The sequence below is a fragment of the Suncus etruscus genome, chromosome 9 (genome assembly GCF_024139225.1).
Source record: "Suncus etruscus isolate mSunEtr1 chromosome 9, mSunEtr1.pri.cur, whole genome shotgun sequence".
Lineage (NCBI taxonomy): Eukaryota > Metazoa > Chordata > Mammalia > Eulipotyphla > Soricidae > Suncus > Suncus etruscus.
Window position 1 is genome coordinate 53236432 of NC_064856.1, and position 16754 is coordinate 53253185.

At 36.5% G+C, this 16754-nt stretch overlaps 1 protein-coding gene across 1 annotated transcript; it reads right to left on the minus strand.

The window, feature by feature from the left end:
- Nucleotides 1-11745: 11745 nt before the first annotated feature.
- Nucleotides 11746-16332, minus strand: LOC126018446 (leukocyte immunoglobulin-like receptor subfamily A member 5). The gene is made up of 6 exons (XM_049780581.1): nucleotides 16220-16332; nucleotides 16059-16094; nucleotides 15599-15886; nucleotides 15183-15485; nucleotides 12042-12092; nucleotides 11746-11906 (listed from the first exon to the last, which is right to left on the minus strand). Exons 1-6 carry the CDS (start codon nucleotides 16329-16331, stop codon nucleotides 11746-11748), a joined length of 951 nt encoding a protein of 316 aa, XP_049636538.1. The 5' UTR covers nucleotide 16332.
- Between the last annotated feature and the right edge of the window lie 422 nt (nucleotides 16333-16754).

The window sequence follows — 16754 nt, forward strand, 5'->3', positions numbered from 1 at the left end:
ACCAAGCAAAGCGTATTATAAAACATCTTCTTTGTCTCACTAATAATCTGAGGATATAAAGTTTTGTTGGTCTTATGAAGACAGCTATATAACCATTGGCTAAGGATATGAGCATGCTTCAGATAAAAAAAAAACCAAAACAGAACAAAGTTTTTGTGGGAAGAGCATACCTTACTGTGCTCAGGGATTACTCCCGACTCTAAGCTCAGGGATAAATTCTGGCAAGGCTTAGGGAGACCATATGGGATGTTGAGGATCAAATCCAGGTTGACTATGTGCAAAGCAAGTAACTTCCTGCAGTAATAATGCTTCTACCGCAGAAAAAGTTTCTAAGGAAATAATTTAAATGGAACAATTCTTAAGACTGAAATTTGAACATAAAATTTCTCTGTAAGACATAGTTGAAAGTATACCATTTTACCTATCTTAACTCTAACAGGAATTTATTGAAAATGATTTAATTTATTACTTATCAAGTAGTGAAAACTTTAAAAAAATGAAGTCATTTACAGACCATTTAAAATTATTTTATAATCTTATTAGAGCTATAATTTGTTAAAAATAGTAGATTGTTTTAAGGGAATTGAGAAACTTTTATTAAATATGTAAAATGTACTTTTATGTTTATATTTTGAGACTATTTTCAAGAAAATGTAACATAAATAGATTAAATTTTTATGAAAACTAAACAAGAATTATTTAATATTTTTATCAAGAAAGCATAAGAATTAGGGTCTGGAGCGATAACACCACAGTAGTATATTTGCCTTGCTTGTAGCCGATCTAGGACGAACCTTGGTTCAATCCCCTGGTGTCTCATATGGTTCCCTGAACCAGGAGCAATTTCTGAGTGCATAGCCAGGAGTAATCCCTGAGAATCACAGGGTATGGCCCCCAAAGCAAAAATAAATAAATAAATAAAATAAAAAAAGAAAGCAGCAGAAGAATCAATGAATCATTGAGTATCATGTATCATTTGATAACTAAATTTTCAAAAGATATTCAAGATTATAAAAATTATTTAGCTATAATATTAAATAAGAAACATACCATTCAGAATCAAGATACAGATTCTAAATTAAATCTATATAGATAGAAAAAGATTTGTGAAATGTATCCAAAAGCTAAAAATGATCACTCAGAGTAGTATTTGAAGAATATTGGTTTTTTTGTAGCTTTATTGATGTTTAGCATTTATTCTCATTTGAGCATGTTAATTTGCACAGGAGAAAAAATATTACACAAACAATAAAAGTGTTCGGGTGATACTACTTCAGTTTGATAACCTTGGGAACCTGAATAAATGCCTGAGACTCAAATACAGTTTCACAAAAGCCAAGACATTTAGAATTGGAATCACTGCCAAAATAAAAATCTTGAGGCTTAATAATAAGAATTAATTTTTTCTGAATGTTAATTTTCTTTTCAAATGTTGCTATTACAATAATTATGATGATAAAATTTTAAAAACATTATACACTATTCTCTTCTGAAGATTACTATATGGTAGAATATACTAGAAATGTTAGTAGTATATATTAATATTTAATATTATTCTAAATTAAATTAAAGTTTTTTCACAAAACACTAATGTATTTATTATTTTGTTATTTTATTTTCTGGTTCTCGAGTCACACCTTGCTCTGCACTCAGTTGCTACTACTGACTGTGTTTGGGAGACCGTATTGGATACTAGGAATTGAACCCAGGTAGACCATGTAAGTGCAAGGCAAGTAATATACTTGCAATACAGTACTCTCTTTAGTCTTCAATGCCTTTATTTTTTTTTTAAATTTACCTCATTTTTTCAGGTGTTAACTCCTACCTTTCTTTACTCTTTCTTTATCTTTCTTTCTTTCTTTCTTTCTTTCTTTCTTTCTTTCTTTCTTTCTTTCTTTCTTTCTTTCTTTCTTTCTTTCTTTCTTTCTTTCTTTCTTTCTTTCTTTCTTTCTTTCTTTCTTTCTTTCTTTCTTTCTTTCTTTCTCTTTCTTTCTTTCTTTCTTTCTTTTCTTCTTTCACCTTCCTTTTTCTCCTCCTATTTCTCCCACTCACTTCTTTTTCTCCTTCTTTTTCCTCCTTCTTACTCACCCTCCTCCTTCCTCCTCCTTCTTCCTACTCCTCTATCTTCCTTTCTCTACTCCTCCTTTTTTGAAGATATCAATTTCTACTGAGGTGTTCAGTTTATTTTGCTAACTTCTTTGCAATATCTTTTAAATTTCCCCCAATTCCCCCAATGCACACATTTTTTCTGTTTTGTATTCTGACTCATTAATATATCAAAGAATGCTAGTTAAATTATTTTTTTTAATTTTGGGGGGGTCACACTCAGCAGTGCTCATGGGTTACTCCTGGCTCTATGCTCATAAAATTGCCCCTGGCAGGCATGGGGGATCATATGGGATGCCAGGATTTGAACTACTATCCTTCTGCATGAAAGGAAAACACCTTAACTCCATGCTACCTCTCCAGCTCCTAGTTAAATTATTTTTATAACAACAATTTTTATCTTGACCAAAGTGGATTACATATCTTTCAGAGTAATATTTTTGGTACATATTGACATTGAATCAGGGGAATCACCACCACCAAAGTTGTCCTCCCTCAACCCTCATTCCCAGCATGTATCCCATATCCCCTTCCTTACCCCCTAGGCTGCTAGTATAAGTGGTCCCCTCCATGTCTAGCTTGTTGTTGTAGATTGGGTATTAATTCTGTTGTCATTGACTTTGGATTTGGTGTTTAAGCCCCATCATTTGTATTACTACTTAGTGATCATACAAATGTTTAGTCTTGGTACCCTTCATTATTTCCCACTCAGTTTGAGAGATGGAACAAGATGGTTCAAGTTTGTAGTTCAGTTTAAAGAAAAAAAAATAGAATAGGATAAAAAACAAACAAAAAATGGGCGGAGTCCTTCTAGAGGCTCTCAACATCAATTTGAGAGAAGAAAGGGAAGCAGGGAAACACAACAACAATACAAAAAGAAAAATCAAACAAAAAAATCCAAAAAGCACTACAGCAATAAATACAACCACCACACAATAACCATGGTCCTGAAATAAAAAACAAAACAAAGCACAAAAAATGAAAACAACAACAATAATAATTATAAAACCATTAAAATTATTTTGAGCTGCTTCTTTTTTTTCTGCATAGGCACAGGAGATATTGGGGAAATTAGAAAGGAAATTCCCTTGGCCTAAGAGATACAGGGTTTCTCCACCCTTGAAGTATACTGTCATGAGAATAACTACATACTCCATACATGTTCATTTACTCTCCCCTATGCTCTTTTGTGGTATATGGGAAACTTCTGCTCTGTCATGCATGGTGAAATCAGACCTTGTATCTAGAGATCTTGGTATCTGCACAGGTCAAAGAATGGAGCCTCTGATAGAGTCTTTCTTTACAGTTATAGAAGTTCTGTTCCGTCATTTTTGTTTTAATCAGTCTTCTGTAGTTGGTGGTCTTGGTTTTTGCATTAATGCTAGGATAAAGCCTAGGGTAGAGTCTTTCGTTATGTTTCCAGAAGACCTGTTCAGTTGCAGTTATCTCAGTCAGACACCTGGAATTAGAGATCTTGGTTGTTGTACAGATCTTGGTTGTTGTACAGATCATAGATCAAATCTTAGACTAGGCCTTTTTTTTTTTTTTTTTTTTTTTTGGTGTTTGGGTCACACCCGGCAGCGCTTGGGGGTTACTCCTGGCTCTATGCTCAGAAATTGCTCCTGGCAGGCTCGGGGGATCATATGGGATGCCGGAACTCAAACCACCATCCTTCTGTATGCAAGGCAAACACCTCACCTCCATGCTATCTCTCCAGCCTCAGACTAGGGCTTTTTTATTGGTCCCAGGTTATGTTCTTCACAATCATGGTTTGTCACCTTCAGTCTTCTGTCGATAGCGATCTTGGCTTTTGCACAGATCAAAGGATGACAAGTCTTCTGATTTCATCTTATCATTAGATAATGAGGTAAGACAACCTGCTCTTAGATCAAGATGTTGCCATTTCCTCATTGTCAGGATATCATATCAAAACTGGTGCAAATTGTGTCATAGCAAAATTATAGATGTCCCAGAGGGAGTTTGGTTTCTGGAGCTGTTGTGAAGAACTGTGTAGGTTCTATGTCTGAGATCTAGGGTTTGGGGTTAGATGGTCACTGTCTAATCACCTGGAGTCTAAATTGGGCCCACAAGACATGTTCAAGGTGGGAGGTGCCCTGTATTGTAATTAGATTATTTTCTTTCTGTTTTCCTTACCTATAAATATAAGTAGCTAATTATAACTCCTTATACTTATGTGCCTGTGTAGTGAAAAAAACCTATAAGAAAATATGAATAGGTAAATGAAAACTAGAGAATCACAATTAATTTTTATAATGGGTCAGAACTAAGAGACTCATTGAAAGTCAGAATCCAAGACTGTCAAAAATGGAAACTCCTATTTTATTTGATTGGGGATGGGGTCAAATCTTTACTCTCTAAAGTTAGGCACCTTGGCTTTGTTCTTTTCTTCTCTCCTCACTAAGTTTCAGATGATAGAGTAGAATTAATAAAAAACTTTAGATTTACTTATGGAAACAATTTAAAATATAATGATTAAATAAATCAAGATGTATCACTACCTACGACCATAGACTTTCCTCTAAATTCTGGTACAAGACAAGGCTGTCTGCTCTCACCACTCCTCTTCAACATAGTACTGGAAGTGCTTGCTATAGCAATCAGGTAAGAAAAAAATATCAAGGGAATCCAGATAGGAAAGGAAGAAGTCAAGCTCTCATTGTTTGCAGATGACATGATACTCTACTTAGAAAACTCTAAAGATTCTACAAAAAGCTTCTAGAAACAATAGACTCATATAGCAAGGTGGCAGGCTACAAAATTAACACACAGAAATCAATGGCCTTTCTATACACCAATAATGATAGGGAAGAGTAGGAAGTCAAGAAGGCAATCCCATTCACATTAGTGCCACACAAACTCAAATATCTTGGAGTCAACTTAACCAAAGATGTGAAGAACCTATACAAAGAAAACTAAAAAGCCCTGTTCCAAGAAATAAGAGAGGACATACGGAAATGGAAACACATACCCTGCTCTTTGATTGGCAGGATTAACATAATTAAAATGACAAGAGTCCCAAAATCATTATACAGATTTAATGCAATTCCCTTAAAAATACCCATGACATTCTTCAAAGAAGTGGATCAAACACTTATGAAGTTCATCTGGAACAATAAACACCCTCGGATAGCTAAAGCACTCCTAGGGAAAAAGAAAATGGGAGGCATTACTTTCCCCAACTTTAAACTATACCACAAAGCAATAGTTATCAAAACAGCATGGTATTGAAATAAAGACAGACCCTCAGTTCAGTGGAATAGGCTTGAGTTCTCAGAAATTGTTCCCCAGACATACAGTTACCTAATTTTTGACAAAGGAGCAAGAAATCCTAAGTGGAGCAGGGAAAATTTCTTCAACAAGTGGTGTTGGCAGAACTGGTTAGCCATTTGCATAAAAGCGAACATAGACCCCCAGTTAACATCATGTACGAAGGTAAAATCCAAATGGATAAAGACCTTGATATCAGACTGGATACCATAAGGTATATAGAACAACACGTCGGTAAAACATTTCATGACATTGAGGCTAAAGGCATCTTCAAGGAGGAAACTGCACTTTCCAAACAAGTGGAAGCAGAGATCAACAGATGGGAATACATTAAGCTGAGAAGCTTCTGCATCTCAAAAGAAATAGTTCCCAGGATACAAGAGTCACCCACTGAGTGGGAGAAACTATTCACCCAACACCCATCAGATAAGGGGCTAATATCCAAAATATACAGGGCACTGACAGAACTTTACAATAAAAAACATCTAATCCCATCAAAAAATGGGGAGAAGAAATGAGCAGATGCTTTGATAAAAAAGAAATACAAATGGCCAAAAGGCACATGAAAAAATGCTCCTTGTCACTAATCATCACGGAGATGCAAATTTAAAAACAACGATGAGGTACCATCTCACACCACAGAGATTGGCATACATCACAAAGAATGAGAACAATCAGTGCTGGCGGGGATGTGAAGAGAAAGGAACTCTTTTTTTTTTTTTTTTTTTTTTTTTGGTTTTTGGGTCACACCTGGCAGTGCTCAGGGGTTACTCCTGGCTGTCTGCTCAGAAATAGCTCCTGGCAGGCACGGGGGACCATATGGGACACCTGGATTTGAACCAACCACCTTTGGTCCTGGATCGGCTGTTTGCAGGCAAACGCCGCTGTGCTATCTCTCCGGGCCCGAGAAAGGAACTCTTATCCACTGCTGGTGGGAATGCCGTCTATTCCAACCTCTATAGAAAGCGATATGGAGATTCCTCCAAAATCTGGAAATTGAGCTCCCATTCGATCCATCTATTCCACTCCTAGGGATATACCTTAAGAACACAAGAACACAATACAAAAAACCCCTTCCTCACACCTATATTTATTGCACCACTATTCACAATAGCCAGGCTCTGGAAACAACCAAGATGCCCTTCAACAGACGAATGGCTAAAGAAAGTGTGGTATATATAATCACAATGGAATATTATGCAGCTGTCAGGAGAGATGAAGTCATGAAATTTTCCTATACATGAATGTACATAAAATCTATTATGCTGAGTGAAATAAGTCAGAGGGAGAGAGAGACTCAGAATAGTCTCATTCATCTATGGATTTTAAGAAAAATAAAAGTCATTTTTGTAACAATCCTCAGAGACAATTAGAGGAGGGCTGGAACTTCCAGCTCACTTCATGAAGTTCACTACAACGAGTAGTGAGTGCAGTTATACTACACTACACAGAGATAACTACCAACCATATCATGTGAATGAATGAGGGATCTGGAAAGCCTGTCTGGAGTACAGGTGGGGGTGGGGTGGGATGGAGGGAGATTTGGGACATTGGTGGTGGGAATGTTGCATTTGTGAAGGGGGTGTTCTTTACATGACTGAAACCTAATCACAATCATATATATAATCAAGATGTTTAAATAAAGGGAAAAAAGAAAGTTTTCTAGCACCTTAGATATAGCACAGTGGTAGGGCATTTGTCTTGCATAAGATAATTTAGGATAGACCTGAGTTCAATCCCCAGCATCCCATATGTTCCCCAAGCCTACCAGGAGTGATTTCTGCGTGCAGAGCCAGTAGAGCCAGGAGTAACTCCTGAGCTTGGCCTAGTGTGACCTTAAACACACACAAAATTCTGTCAGTGCCTTGTATATTTTGGAGATTAGCCCCTTATCTGATGGGTATTGGGTGAATAGTTTCTCCCACTCAGTGGGTGGCTCTTGTATCCTGGGCACTATTTCCTTTGAGGTGCAGAAGCTTCTCAGCTTAATATATTCCCATCTGTTAATCTCTGCTTTTACTTGCTAGGAGAGTGCAGTTACCTCCTTGAAGATGCCTGTAATGTCCTGGAGTATTTTGCCTATGTGCTGTTCTATATATCTTATGGTTTGGGGGCTGATATCGAGGTCTTTAATCCATTTGGATTTTACCTTCGTACATGATGTTAGCTGGGGGTCTAAGTTCAATTTTTTGCAAGTTGCTATCCAATTGTGCCAACACCACTTGTTGAAGAGGCTTTCCCTGCTTCATTTAGGATTTCCTGCTCCTTTATCAAAAATTAGGTGGTTGTATGTCTGGGGAACATTTTCTGAGTATTCAAGCCTATTCCACTGATATGAGGACCTGTCCTTATTCCAATACCATGCTGTTTTGATAACTATTGCTTTGTAGTACAGTTTAAAGTTGGGGAAAGTAATTCCTCCCATATTCTTTTTCCCAATGATTGCTTTAGCTATTCGAGGGTGTTTATTGTTCCAAATGAATTTCAAAAGTGTCTGATCCACTTCTTTGAAGAATGTCATGGGTATCTTTAGAGGGATGGCATTAAATCTGTATAATGCCTTGGGGAGTATTGCCATTTTCATGATGTTAATCCTGCCAATCCATGAGCAGGGTATGTGTTTCCATTTCCGTGTGTCCTCTCTTATTTCTTGGAGCAGAGTTTTATAGTTTTCCTTGTATAGGTCCTTCACATATTTAGTCAAGTTGATTCCAAGATATTTGAGTTTGTGTGGCACTATTGTGAATGGGGTTGTTTTCTTAATGTCCATTTCATCCTTATTACTATTGGTGTATAGATAGGCCATTGATTTTTGTGTGTTAATTTTGTAGCCTGCCACCTTGCTATATGAGTCTATTGTTTCTAGAAGCTTTTTGATAGAGTCTTTAGGGTTTTCTAAGTAGAGTATCATGTCATCTGCAAACAGTGAGAGCTTGACTTCTTCCTTTCCTATCTGGATTCCCTTGATATCCTTTTCTTGCCTAATCGCTACTTCCAGTGCTATGTTGAAAGCAAGTACTTCCAGTGCTATGTTGAATAGGAGTGGTGAGAGAAGACAGCCTTGTCTTGTGCCAGAATTTAGAGGGAAGGCTGTTAGTTTTTCTCCATTGAGGATAATATTTGCCACTGGCTTGTGGTAGATGGACTTCACTGTATTGAGAAAGGTTCCCTCCATTCCCATCTTGCTGAGAGTTTTGATCAAGAATGGGTGTTGGACCTTATCAAATGCTTTCTCTGCATCTATTGATATGATCATGTGGTTTTTATTTTTCTTGTTATTGATGTTGTGTATTATGTTGATAGATTTACGGATGTTAAACCAGCCTTGCATTCCTGGGATGAAACCTACTTGATCATAGTGGATGATCTTCTTAACGAGGCATTGAATCCTATTTGCCAGGATTTTGTTGAGGATCTTTGCTAACCCTATCAAAAAATGGGGAGAAGAAATGAACAGACACTTTGACAAAGAAGAAATACACATGGCCAAAAGACACATGAAAAAATGTTCCACATCACTAATCATCAGGGAGATGCAAATCAAAACAACGATGAGATACCACCTCACACCCCAGAGAATGGCACACATCACAAAGAATGAGAATAAACAGTGTTGGCGGGGATGTGGAGAGAAAGGAACTCTTATCCACTGCTGGTGGGAATGCCGTCTAGTTCAACCTTTATGGAAAGCGATATGGAGATTCCTCCAAAAACTGGAAATCGAGCTCCCATACGATCCAGCTATACCACTCCTAGGAATATACCCTAGGAACACAAAAATACAATACAAAAACCCCTTCCTTACACCTATATTCATTGCAGCACTATTTACCATAGCAAGACTCTGGAAACAACCAAGATGCCCTTCAACAGACGAATGGCTAAAGAAACTGTGGTACATATACACAATGGAATATTATGCAGCTGTCAGGAGAGATGAAGTCATGAAATTTTCCTATACATGGATGTACACGGAATCTATTATGCTGAGTGAAATAAGTCAGAGAGAGAGAGAAAAATGCAGAATGGTCTCACTCATCTATGGGTTTTAAGAAAAATGAAAGACACCCTTGTAATAATAATTTTCAGACACAAAAGAGAAAAGAGCTGGAAGTTCCAGCTCACCTCAGGAAGCTCATCACAAATAGTGATGAGTTTAGTTAGGGAAATAACTACATTTTGAACTGTCCTAATAACGAGAATGTATGAGGAAAATGGAGAGCCTGTCTAGAGTACAGGCGGGGGTCGGGTGGGGAGGAGGGAGACTTGGGACATTGGTGATGGGAATGTTGCACTGGTGATGGGTGGTGTTCTTTACATGACTGAAACCCAAACACAATCATGTATGTAATTAAGGTGCTTAAGTAAATAAAAAAAAAGAAAAAAAAACACACACAAAATTTTTTTTTCCTGTTTTGCTGAGTCTACTTGGAAGTAATACCTCTGCATAGGCCTATAAACCATAGAGAGGATCTCTCGGGCCTGATAATGTGGGCCAATTCTGCTATGTTGTCCTGCACAGGAAGGTTTTTTTTTCTCAGGATATTTCTAAACAGCACCTAAAATTGTTCCTGTTTCAACTAAAGACTCTTCTTCACAAAGATTCCATTCCATCAGTATGCTCAACTGATTCTCAGAACCAGTTTAACAATATTGTTATATACAGGCTCAAGACCATGGCAGGAAAATAGTTCCAGTACCCTGTTAAGAATTGCTGCTTTCCTTTATTTCATTGATTATTGACAAAAAAAGCAAACAAACAAACAAAAAGAAACAGCTGTGAACTGCCTCAGGAAACATCTATGATCCAAATATTATGGTATTCCTCCTTCTTCATCAGAAATATTTTTCATAGATTAGAAATAAATGAAAAAAAATTTTATTTCAGGACAAATCAAGAAATTTTACCTAGAATAGTTTAGATGGTCAAAAGGATTCTTATACAATTTCAAACATTAGAAAATCTAAACTATTTGACTATCAATCCACTAATCCCAGCTCTAATATGTATGGTTCTCAGGATTCTGCATTCTTACCCCACCTCTACTCTTTTCCATACCTAGAAGTATCAGTCAATTATTTTTAGCACTATGATCTATATATACTTCCTCTATATTTTTTTCTTGTAATTTGGCCACACCTAGTGGTGCTCAGGGGTTTCTCCTGATTCTGTGCCCAGGGATCACTCCTAGTGATGCTCAGGAGACCATATATGGTGCTGGAAATTGAATGCAAGAATGTGAAAGACAAACACTCTATTTCTGTACTCTGGCCCCACTTCTACTTTCAGAATGTGCTTGCCTACTTGTTCTAAAATGTAAGATTGCTCCATTTTTAGAACATGCATTGTTATATCTTCATATTCAAACACTTAATAATTTCCCATTGCAACTGAGTCAAACAATAGAAATCAAATTGTTTTAATTCTTCTTACTGTACCCCATGCTTATTTTTTAAGTACTGGATTTAATTTGGTTTGTTACTTGTACATTGTATTGATACTGTTTTCCTAAGTCGCTTAGTGAGTTAGAGTTATTTAGCAAGTTACTTAGTGAGTTAGAGATAAAATCACTATAGCAGATACAAATGCTTAAGCTCTTGTCCTTAAGCAGTTAAAATATAAATCAAGGGCTGGAGATTGAATGGCAAAATTCAGAGAGACTTTATTTATGGAAGAGAAAGGAGAAAAATGCAGAGAAGCTCCCAAACTTTGAGAGTTGTCTCCTAAAAATGGATTCTATAGAAAGACTATAAGCCTTTCCCCCTTTTATACATTTTAAACAAAATGAGCTGGTGAACATGTCTTTCTTATGTTCCAAGAATGTAGGGAATTAAAAAACAGGGGAATGATTATGAGGTTATTATTTAGTGTTCATTAGCTCTACATTTTTGTGTAGGGTCTAGGGGTCATCCAGATTATCAGGCATTCCCTAGGCCTCCCTTGTTTCATTTCATATCAATGATTCCCTTTCTTTAGGGCCACATTTCTAAACTTGTCCTGCTTCCTCCACTCTTCTTTTTATCAAGGAGAGAAAAGAAATGTACTATATTATCCTAAATGTCCTAAATATCCATTGCATATATACAGTAATGAATACAGTACAGCATTGAAATGATGTAATGCTATTATTTATTAACATGCCTTTTAGCTCTATTGATCAAAAGGTTATTATTTATTTCCATATATGTGTTGATGTTTTTTATGTATCTCACTATCCCCAAAGTGCCCAAACAGGTTGAATAATTCTTGACAGATACCCAGAGAGTTTCCACTCCAAATTTAGTTACCAAAATATGCTACAGTCTTTTCAGATTCTCCTTGCACAGACGAATCTTCCTAGACTCTTAGACTTAAGGGCTTATGTTTCCTCTGAATCTGAGTCCTGGCTGTCTTTTGATCTTTGTCTGACTGTGATAAGCTTCCAATAGAAGAATCCCGAGAACCAGTAGTATCAAGCCAGCCATATTTAGCCGGATAATATTCTCCACTCTGTAGTCTTGTAGATGTGAAGCTGGAAATGATGGGAAAAGAGGTTAGAGAAGTAGGTCAAGTCATCTGAGTATTGATATCCACCCAATGCACTGTTTTCCTTTGCTTAGAAATAATCTTCTTCACGATCCCATAACTGAAAATCTCCCCTACTCACAATTACTGCAGTGTGGCTTGATCTGTGATGGGTTCATGATGCCAGTTGCTCCTATAAATCATAAGGTGGGGGTAAGATGACGAGTTAGGGTCCTAAAGGTTTTCTTCTCAGTTTCCACTTCTCATGACATAACTATAAACACTCCCCTAATTAATTTCTTTCTCCTCTGTCAGACTCTTCTGAGTTCTCCGAGCCTCCTAGGTTCAAGGGTTTTGTAAACTGCCTGAATCACTTTGGAACAGACTTTGTTCTCCAAGTTCAAGATTCATGAGAGAAGAAAGAATTGAGAGAGAAATCTCTCTTTTCTGCTTAGATATGCATATTACCATGGGCTTATTCTACAGATGAGAGGGGATCTTCAAAGTGTGGGGAGAACAGAGGTATAATTTGGGTTTTGGGTATTTTTATACCAGTTCACCCTTCCCCCAATCCTGGGTTCTGCATTTAAAATGCACTTGGAGTTTCCATCAATTTATTATATTTATTATATAAAAAGCCATCAATTCTCTTTACATGTACCTGTACATGAAAAAGTTTAGAATGAGACACATGGAAAAACTTTAAAAACATGGAAAAAAAAATAAAAAAAGGGAATAGTTTAGAATGAGATACACCTGCATGTGCAAAAGTGAATTTTATAAAGGTGTTATTATATCAGTGGAAAATAAATGCTGCTCTCTGCTGTCTTGTAGTTTGTTTCTATGCAAGAGATAACAACAACCAAGTTAAAAACCTTCATATAAAATATGGAGTATTTAAACAAATATATAAATACATTCCTATATGCATAACTTTAATATTATATGCCAGCTCATAGATGTATATATATAAAGAGACATATATCACATGCATATACTTATATGCTAAATTATAACCTGTATTTTGTTAATATTCTATAGAATACTACACATAAATATGTGAATATTTGGTTATGTAAATATCAGCTACTTCATATATACAAATTATGTTTATATATAACAATATTTATACCAGTGGTCCTCAAACTTTTTAAACAGGGGGCCAGTTCACTGTCCCTCAGACCATTGGTGTGCCGTACTATAATTAAAACAAAAAATATGAACAAATTCCTATGTATACTGCATATAGCTTATTTTGAAGTGAAGAAATAAAACAGGAACAAATACAATATGTGGCCTGAGGGCCGTAATTTGAAGACCCCTTTTTTTTGTTTATACAAACAACCCATATATACCTATATATTATTATAAATATCTATGTATGCTAAAGAGCATATTTTGTTAATTCCATGAAATACAAACAGGTGATTTTTTTACTCTTCCATAAGGATAAAGTTGAGTCTGTGGTATGAAAGGTGGCACATCTTAAAGAGAAATTGAGATCTGGGGTTTTCTCAATGATGGTGGGTCACAGATAGTACATAAGATAGGTCATAGCAAGTTTCCATTTTGAAAAAAAATTCTAGTTTGGCAAGTTTTCTTTAATAAAAGAGCATTTTGATTCCTCACTTATAGCAAATGTCCAGAACTAAGAAAGTTCTTATTTCAAAGTTTAGAAAAAAAATGTGTGGGATTATAAAATTGAGGAATTTGTATAAATCTATTATGCAGCTTTGATAAAAAAATACCAAGACAATAAAATAATACATTGTATAAAATCCTAATTACAAACACTTGCATAAATGTTCTGGATGAGAAATATGTAGTTACCATTTTAAAAACTTGAATTTAAAATTTTTGTTGAATTAATATTGCGAACATTTAAAAACTTGTAGCTTTTGTGTGTTCCACATCGTCATAGTCATAGTTCAGCAGATGAAAATCTGCCAGGAGAAAATCAATTAGCTAGTGATTCCTAATGAAACAAAAAAGTGGATTGAAATTTGTTGAACACTAATACTTTATATATAAGTATATGTATCTTATAGGATTCATTTAAAAATAGTTGAATGAAAATTGTTTAATTTTCCTGACATGAAGTTCAAGAACATTTTATTTTTTCATCAAAATAACATAGTATTTAAAGTAAGAAAAATGGGGCCAGATGGAGAGTATACAGCAACATAGGTTCTATTACCTGCACCACATATGGTTCCCAAACCCCACAAGAAGTGATCCCTGAGCATAGAGCTAGGAATAAACCCTGTACACTACTGGATATGGTCTCAAACTGTAAAGCAAAAAATAAACACACAAATAAAAAACCCAACTAATAAATAAAAAGAGAAAATAAATTTGCAGTTTGGGATATAAAGTGAATGTTTCTTATTCATGTGACTATTTGTATGGTCGGTCTTTAGTTTCTCTGAAAAATAAGCTGAAAGTAAGAGGGCTTATAACAAACCTATAGAATATAAAAATCAATGTGTATACGAACCATTTTCTTATTATTTTGAAAATAAATAGACATAAAACTTACTCAAAATATTAATATAGAGGAACATTTCTTAAATTGGATATATATTATATATTTTACTAATAATGTTACATGTGTTAATAAATAGGCTGTGAATTTATATATTTTATAAATAAAGTTGAAATTCCTCTGAATTTAATAAAAAATGTATTTGAAACTGTAAAGTTGATAAAACATGTATTTGAAACTGTAAAGTTGTGGTGGTACATATTGAAGGATTGAATTACTTATTCTTATATAACAATGCCATATGATATAACACTTAAATTTATGAATTGATGTACCATTAAAAGTAAAGATTACTTTTCTAGAAATGTAGACCAGGCACAGTTGTACATGCCTGTAAGAAAGACTCCTTAGGTTTCCTAGGTATCTCATATGATCCCTTCTGAGTCTCAGGTGCACAAAGGATATTGGTAGCTTCAGGTGAAGAGAACTTTGTGTCAACCCTTGAACTTGTACCTGCCGTCATGGATTTAGGCTAGGGAATAAAGTTTAGGAAAATAAGGCTTTGGAAAAAGACAGTCTGAGACAGCTCAGCCTATAGTTGGCAGGATATTGATTCCTCTCCTTTGACAGAATGAATGTGTCAGAGAGAACATCAGACAACACTAGAAGGTCAGATTCTTTCCAGATGCAATGATGGGACCTGTGAGGTCATGAAGGAAATATTCTCTGAGAGAACAAATTAGAGGGGATTGATGGGTAATGCCTCCAATCACTCTTCTCTATCCCTATTCTCCTCACCTGAGACCAGGAGCTCCAGGGGATCACTGGGATATGACCACACTGAGGGTTTCTTCCTGTAATAGCCATAGCATCTGAAAGTCCACTTGTGGCAGAGGGTCACAGGGCCTACAGGAAACAAGGCTTGGTGATGCTTGTTAGAGTGGGACTGTGATTCCAGGTTCCTGGAGAACTTGACTTCTCCTTCCTTTATTAGAATGAACCTGTCAAAATTCTGCCCTGAATGACATTGAAGGGTCACATTTTCTCCAGAGGTCACAACAGGACTTGGCCAGGCTGAGAGGTAGGGTTTATCATAGGATCCTAGGAGAAAAGGAAGCAGAGTGAGATATACAACCTTTACATTCTCCAGAAAAGATGTCATTAAGAACCCCTTGAAAACAGCCCTCCTTTCTGAGAGATGAGCATAATCTCACCTGTTACCACCAGATTCAGAGTGTCACTATTCTCTGACCATGTATTAGCCTTTGTGAGATAGTGACAGAAATATTCCCCTGTATGTTTATTTGTCATATGTGGTATGGAGAAATTGGCCTTGTCCCCAAACTTAATCAGGCTCTGTTTGTGTCTGGATTCTGATTTTTCCGTTTTATGTAGATGGAACACTTTCGTATTCTGGATTCCCTGACACCATATATTCACATGGGTTCCCAAAGGGATAACAGATCCTGGTTCAGCCCAGATATTGGGTTTGGAGACATTCTCTGGAAAGAAATCGGAAGATGTGTGACAAACATTTCTATCCACTGTTCAAGTTCTCAGCTCAGTTCTACTTTCTTTCCCACCTGCCATTCTAGAATCGCTATCCTTTATCCCCAGCTTCCCAGAGGTTCTTTCCCCAAGGGGAAGTAGGGCTGTGATTCTCGGAATACTTACCTGCCTGCACTTGGGTCCTTGAGCTCACACTCATTCCTGAAAGAGAGTCCTTGTGAGAGGCCTGTGAGCAGAAACCTATTACCTAAGAGCCTTGCATATCTGACATATCCTGACACACCATACAGGGCATGGCTGAGAAGTAGGATCCCTCTTCAACTCACCCAGAAAGAAGAGAGCTGTTAAGCTTAGTGTCATAGCGTCCTTTTCCTTGGAGCCCAGTTGTGCAGATGGAGAGACTTCTTCAGTCCTTCTGGGTCTTTGCTCCTGAGACATATTTACTCCAATCATATGCAAAGATGAAAGGACACTGTTAAACTAAGCCCAGAGAAAGATTCAAGAAATACAAAAAGGAAATAAGAGAAGGAAACCTCTCCTGTGCCATAGTGTGCTTTCTGTGTGTCACAGTCTCTCTCTGTGCTTCTCTTTTTCTTCCAACAGCCTCTACCCAGTCTCTGCAACAGGTTCTGAGTCATTTCTGTCCTCTCAGTTCCCTGGGAGGAGTTTTCATCCCCATCCCATGACTCTGTCTTCAATGTAGGGGAAAGTGAGTATGTTTATGATCTGATTTATGGGAAAGGGTAATGATGGCTTACTTTTTAACATTTCTCCTTGGCTCATTGCTTATGGGTTTAACAATTCACACCAGTTTCTAAGATTAATTTTCTCCTTTGCAGCATGTTGTTTTGGATCTCACTT

Excerpts from the sequence above, each read along its gene's own strand:
- LOC126018446 (XM_049780581.1), bottom strand. The coding sequence starts at position 16,331 with ATGTCTCAGGAGCAAAGACCCAGAAGGACTGAAGAAGTCTCTCCATCT. Across the intron at positions 16,095-16,219 it reads AACAGCTCTCTTCTTTCTGG|GAATGAGTGTGAGCTCAAGG; the intron begins GTGAGTTGAAGA and ends ACTCTCTTTCAG. Across the intron at positions 11,907-12,041 it reads CAAGCCACACTGCAGTAATT|CTTCACATCTACAAGACTAC; the intron begins GTGAGTAGGGGA and ends CATCATTTCCAG.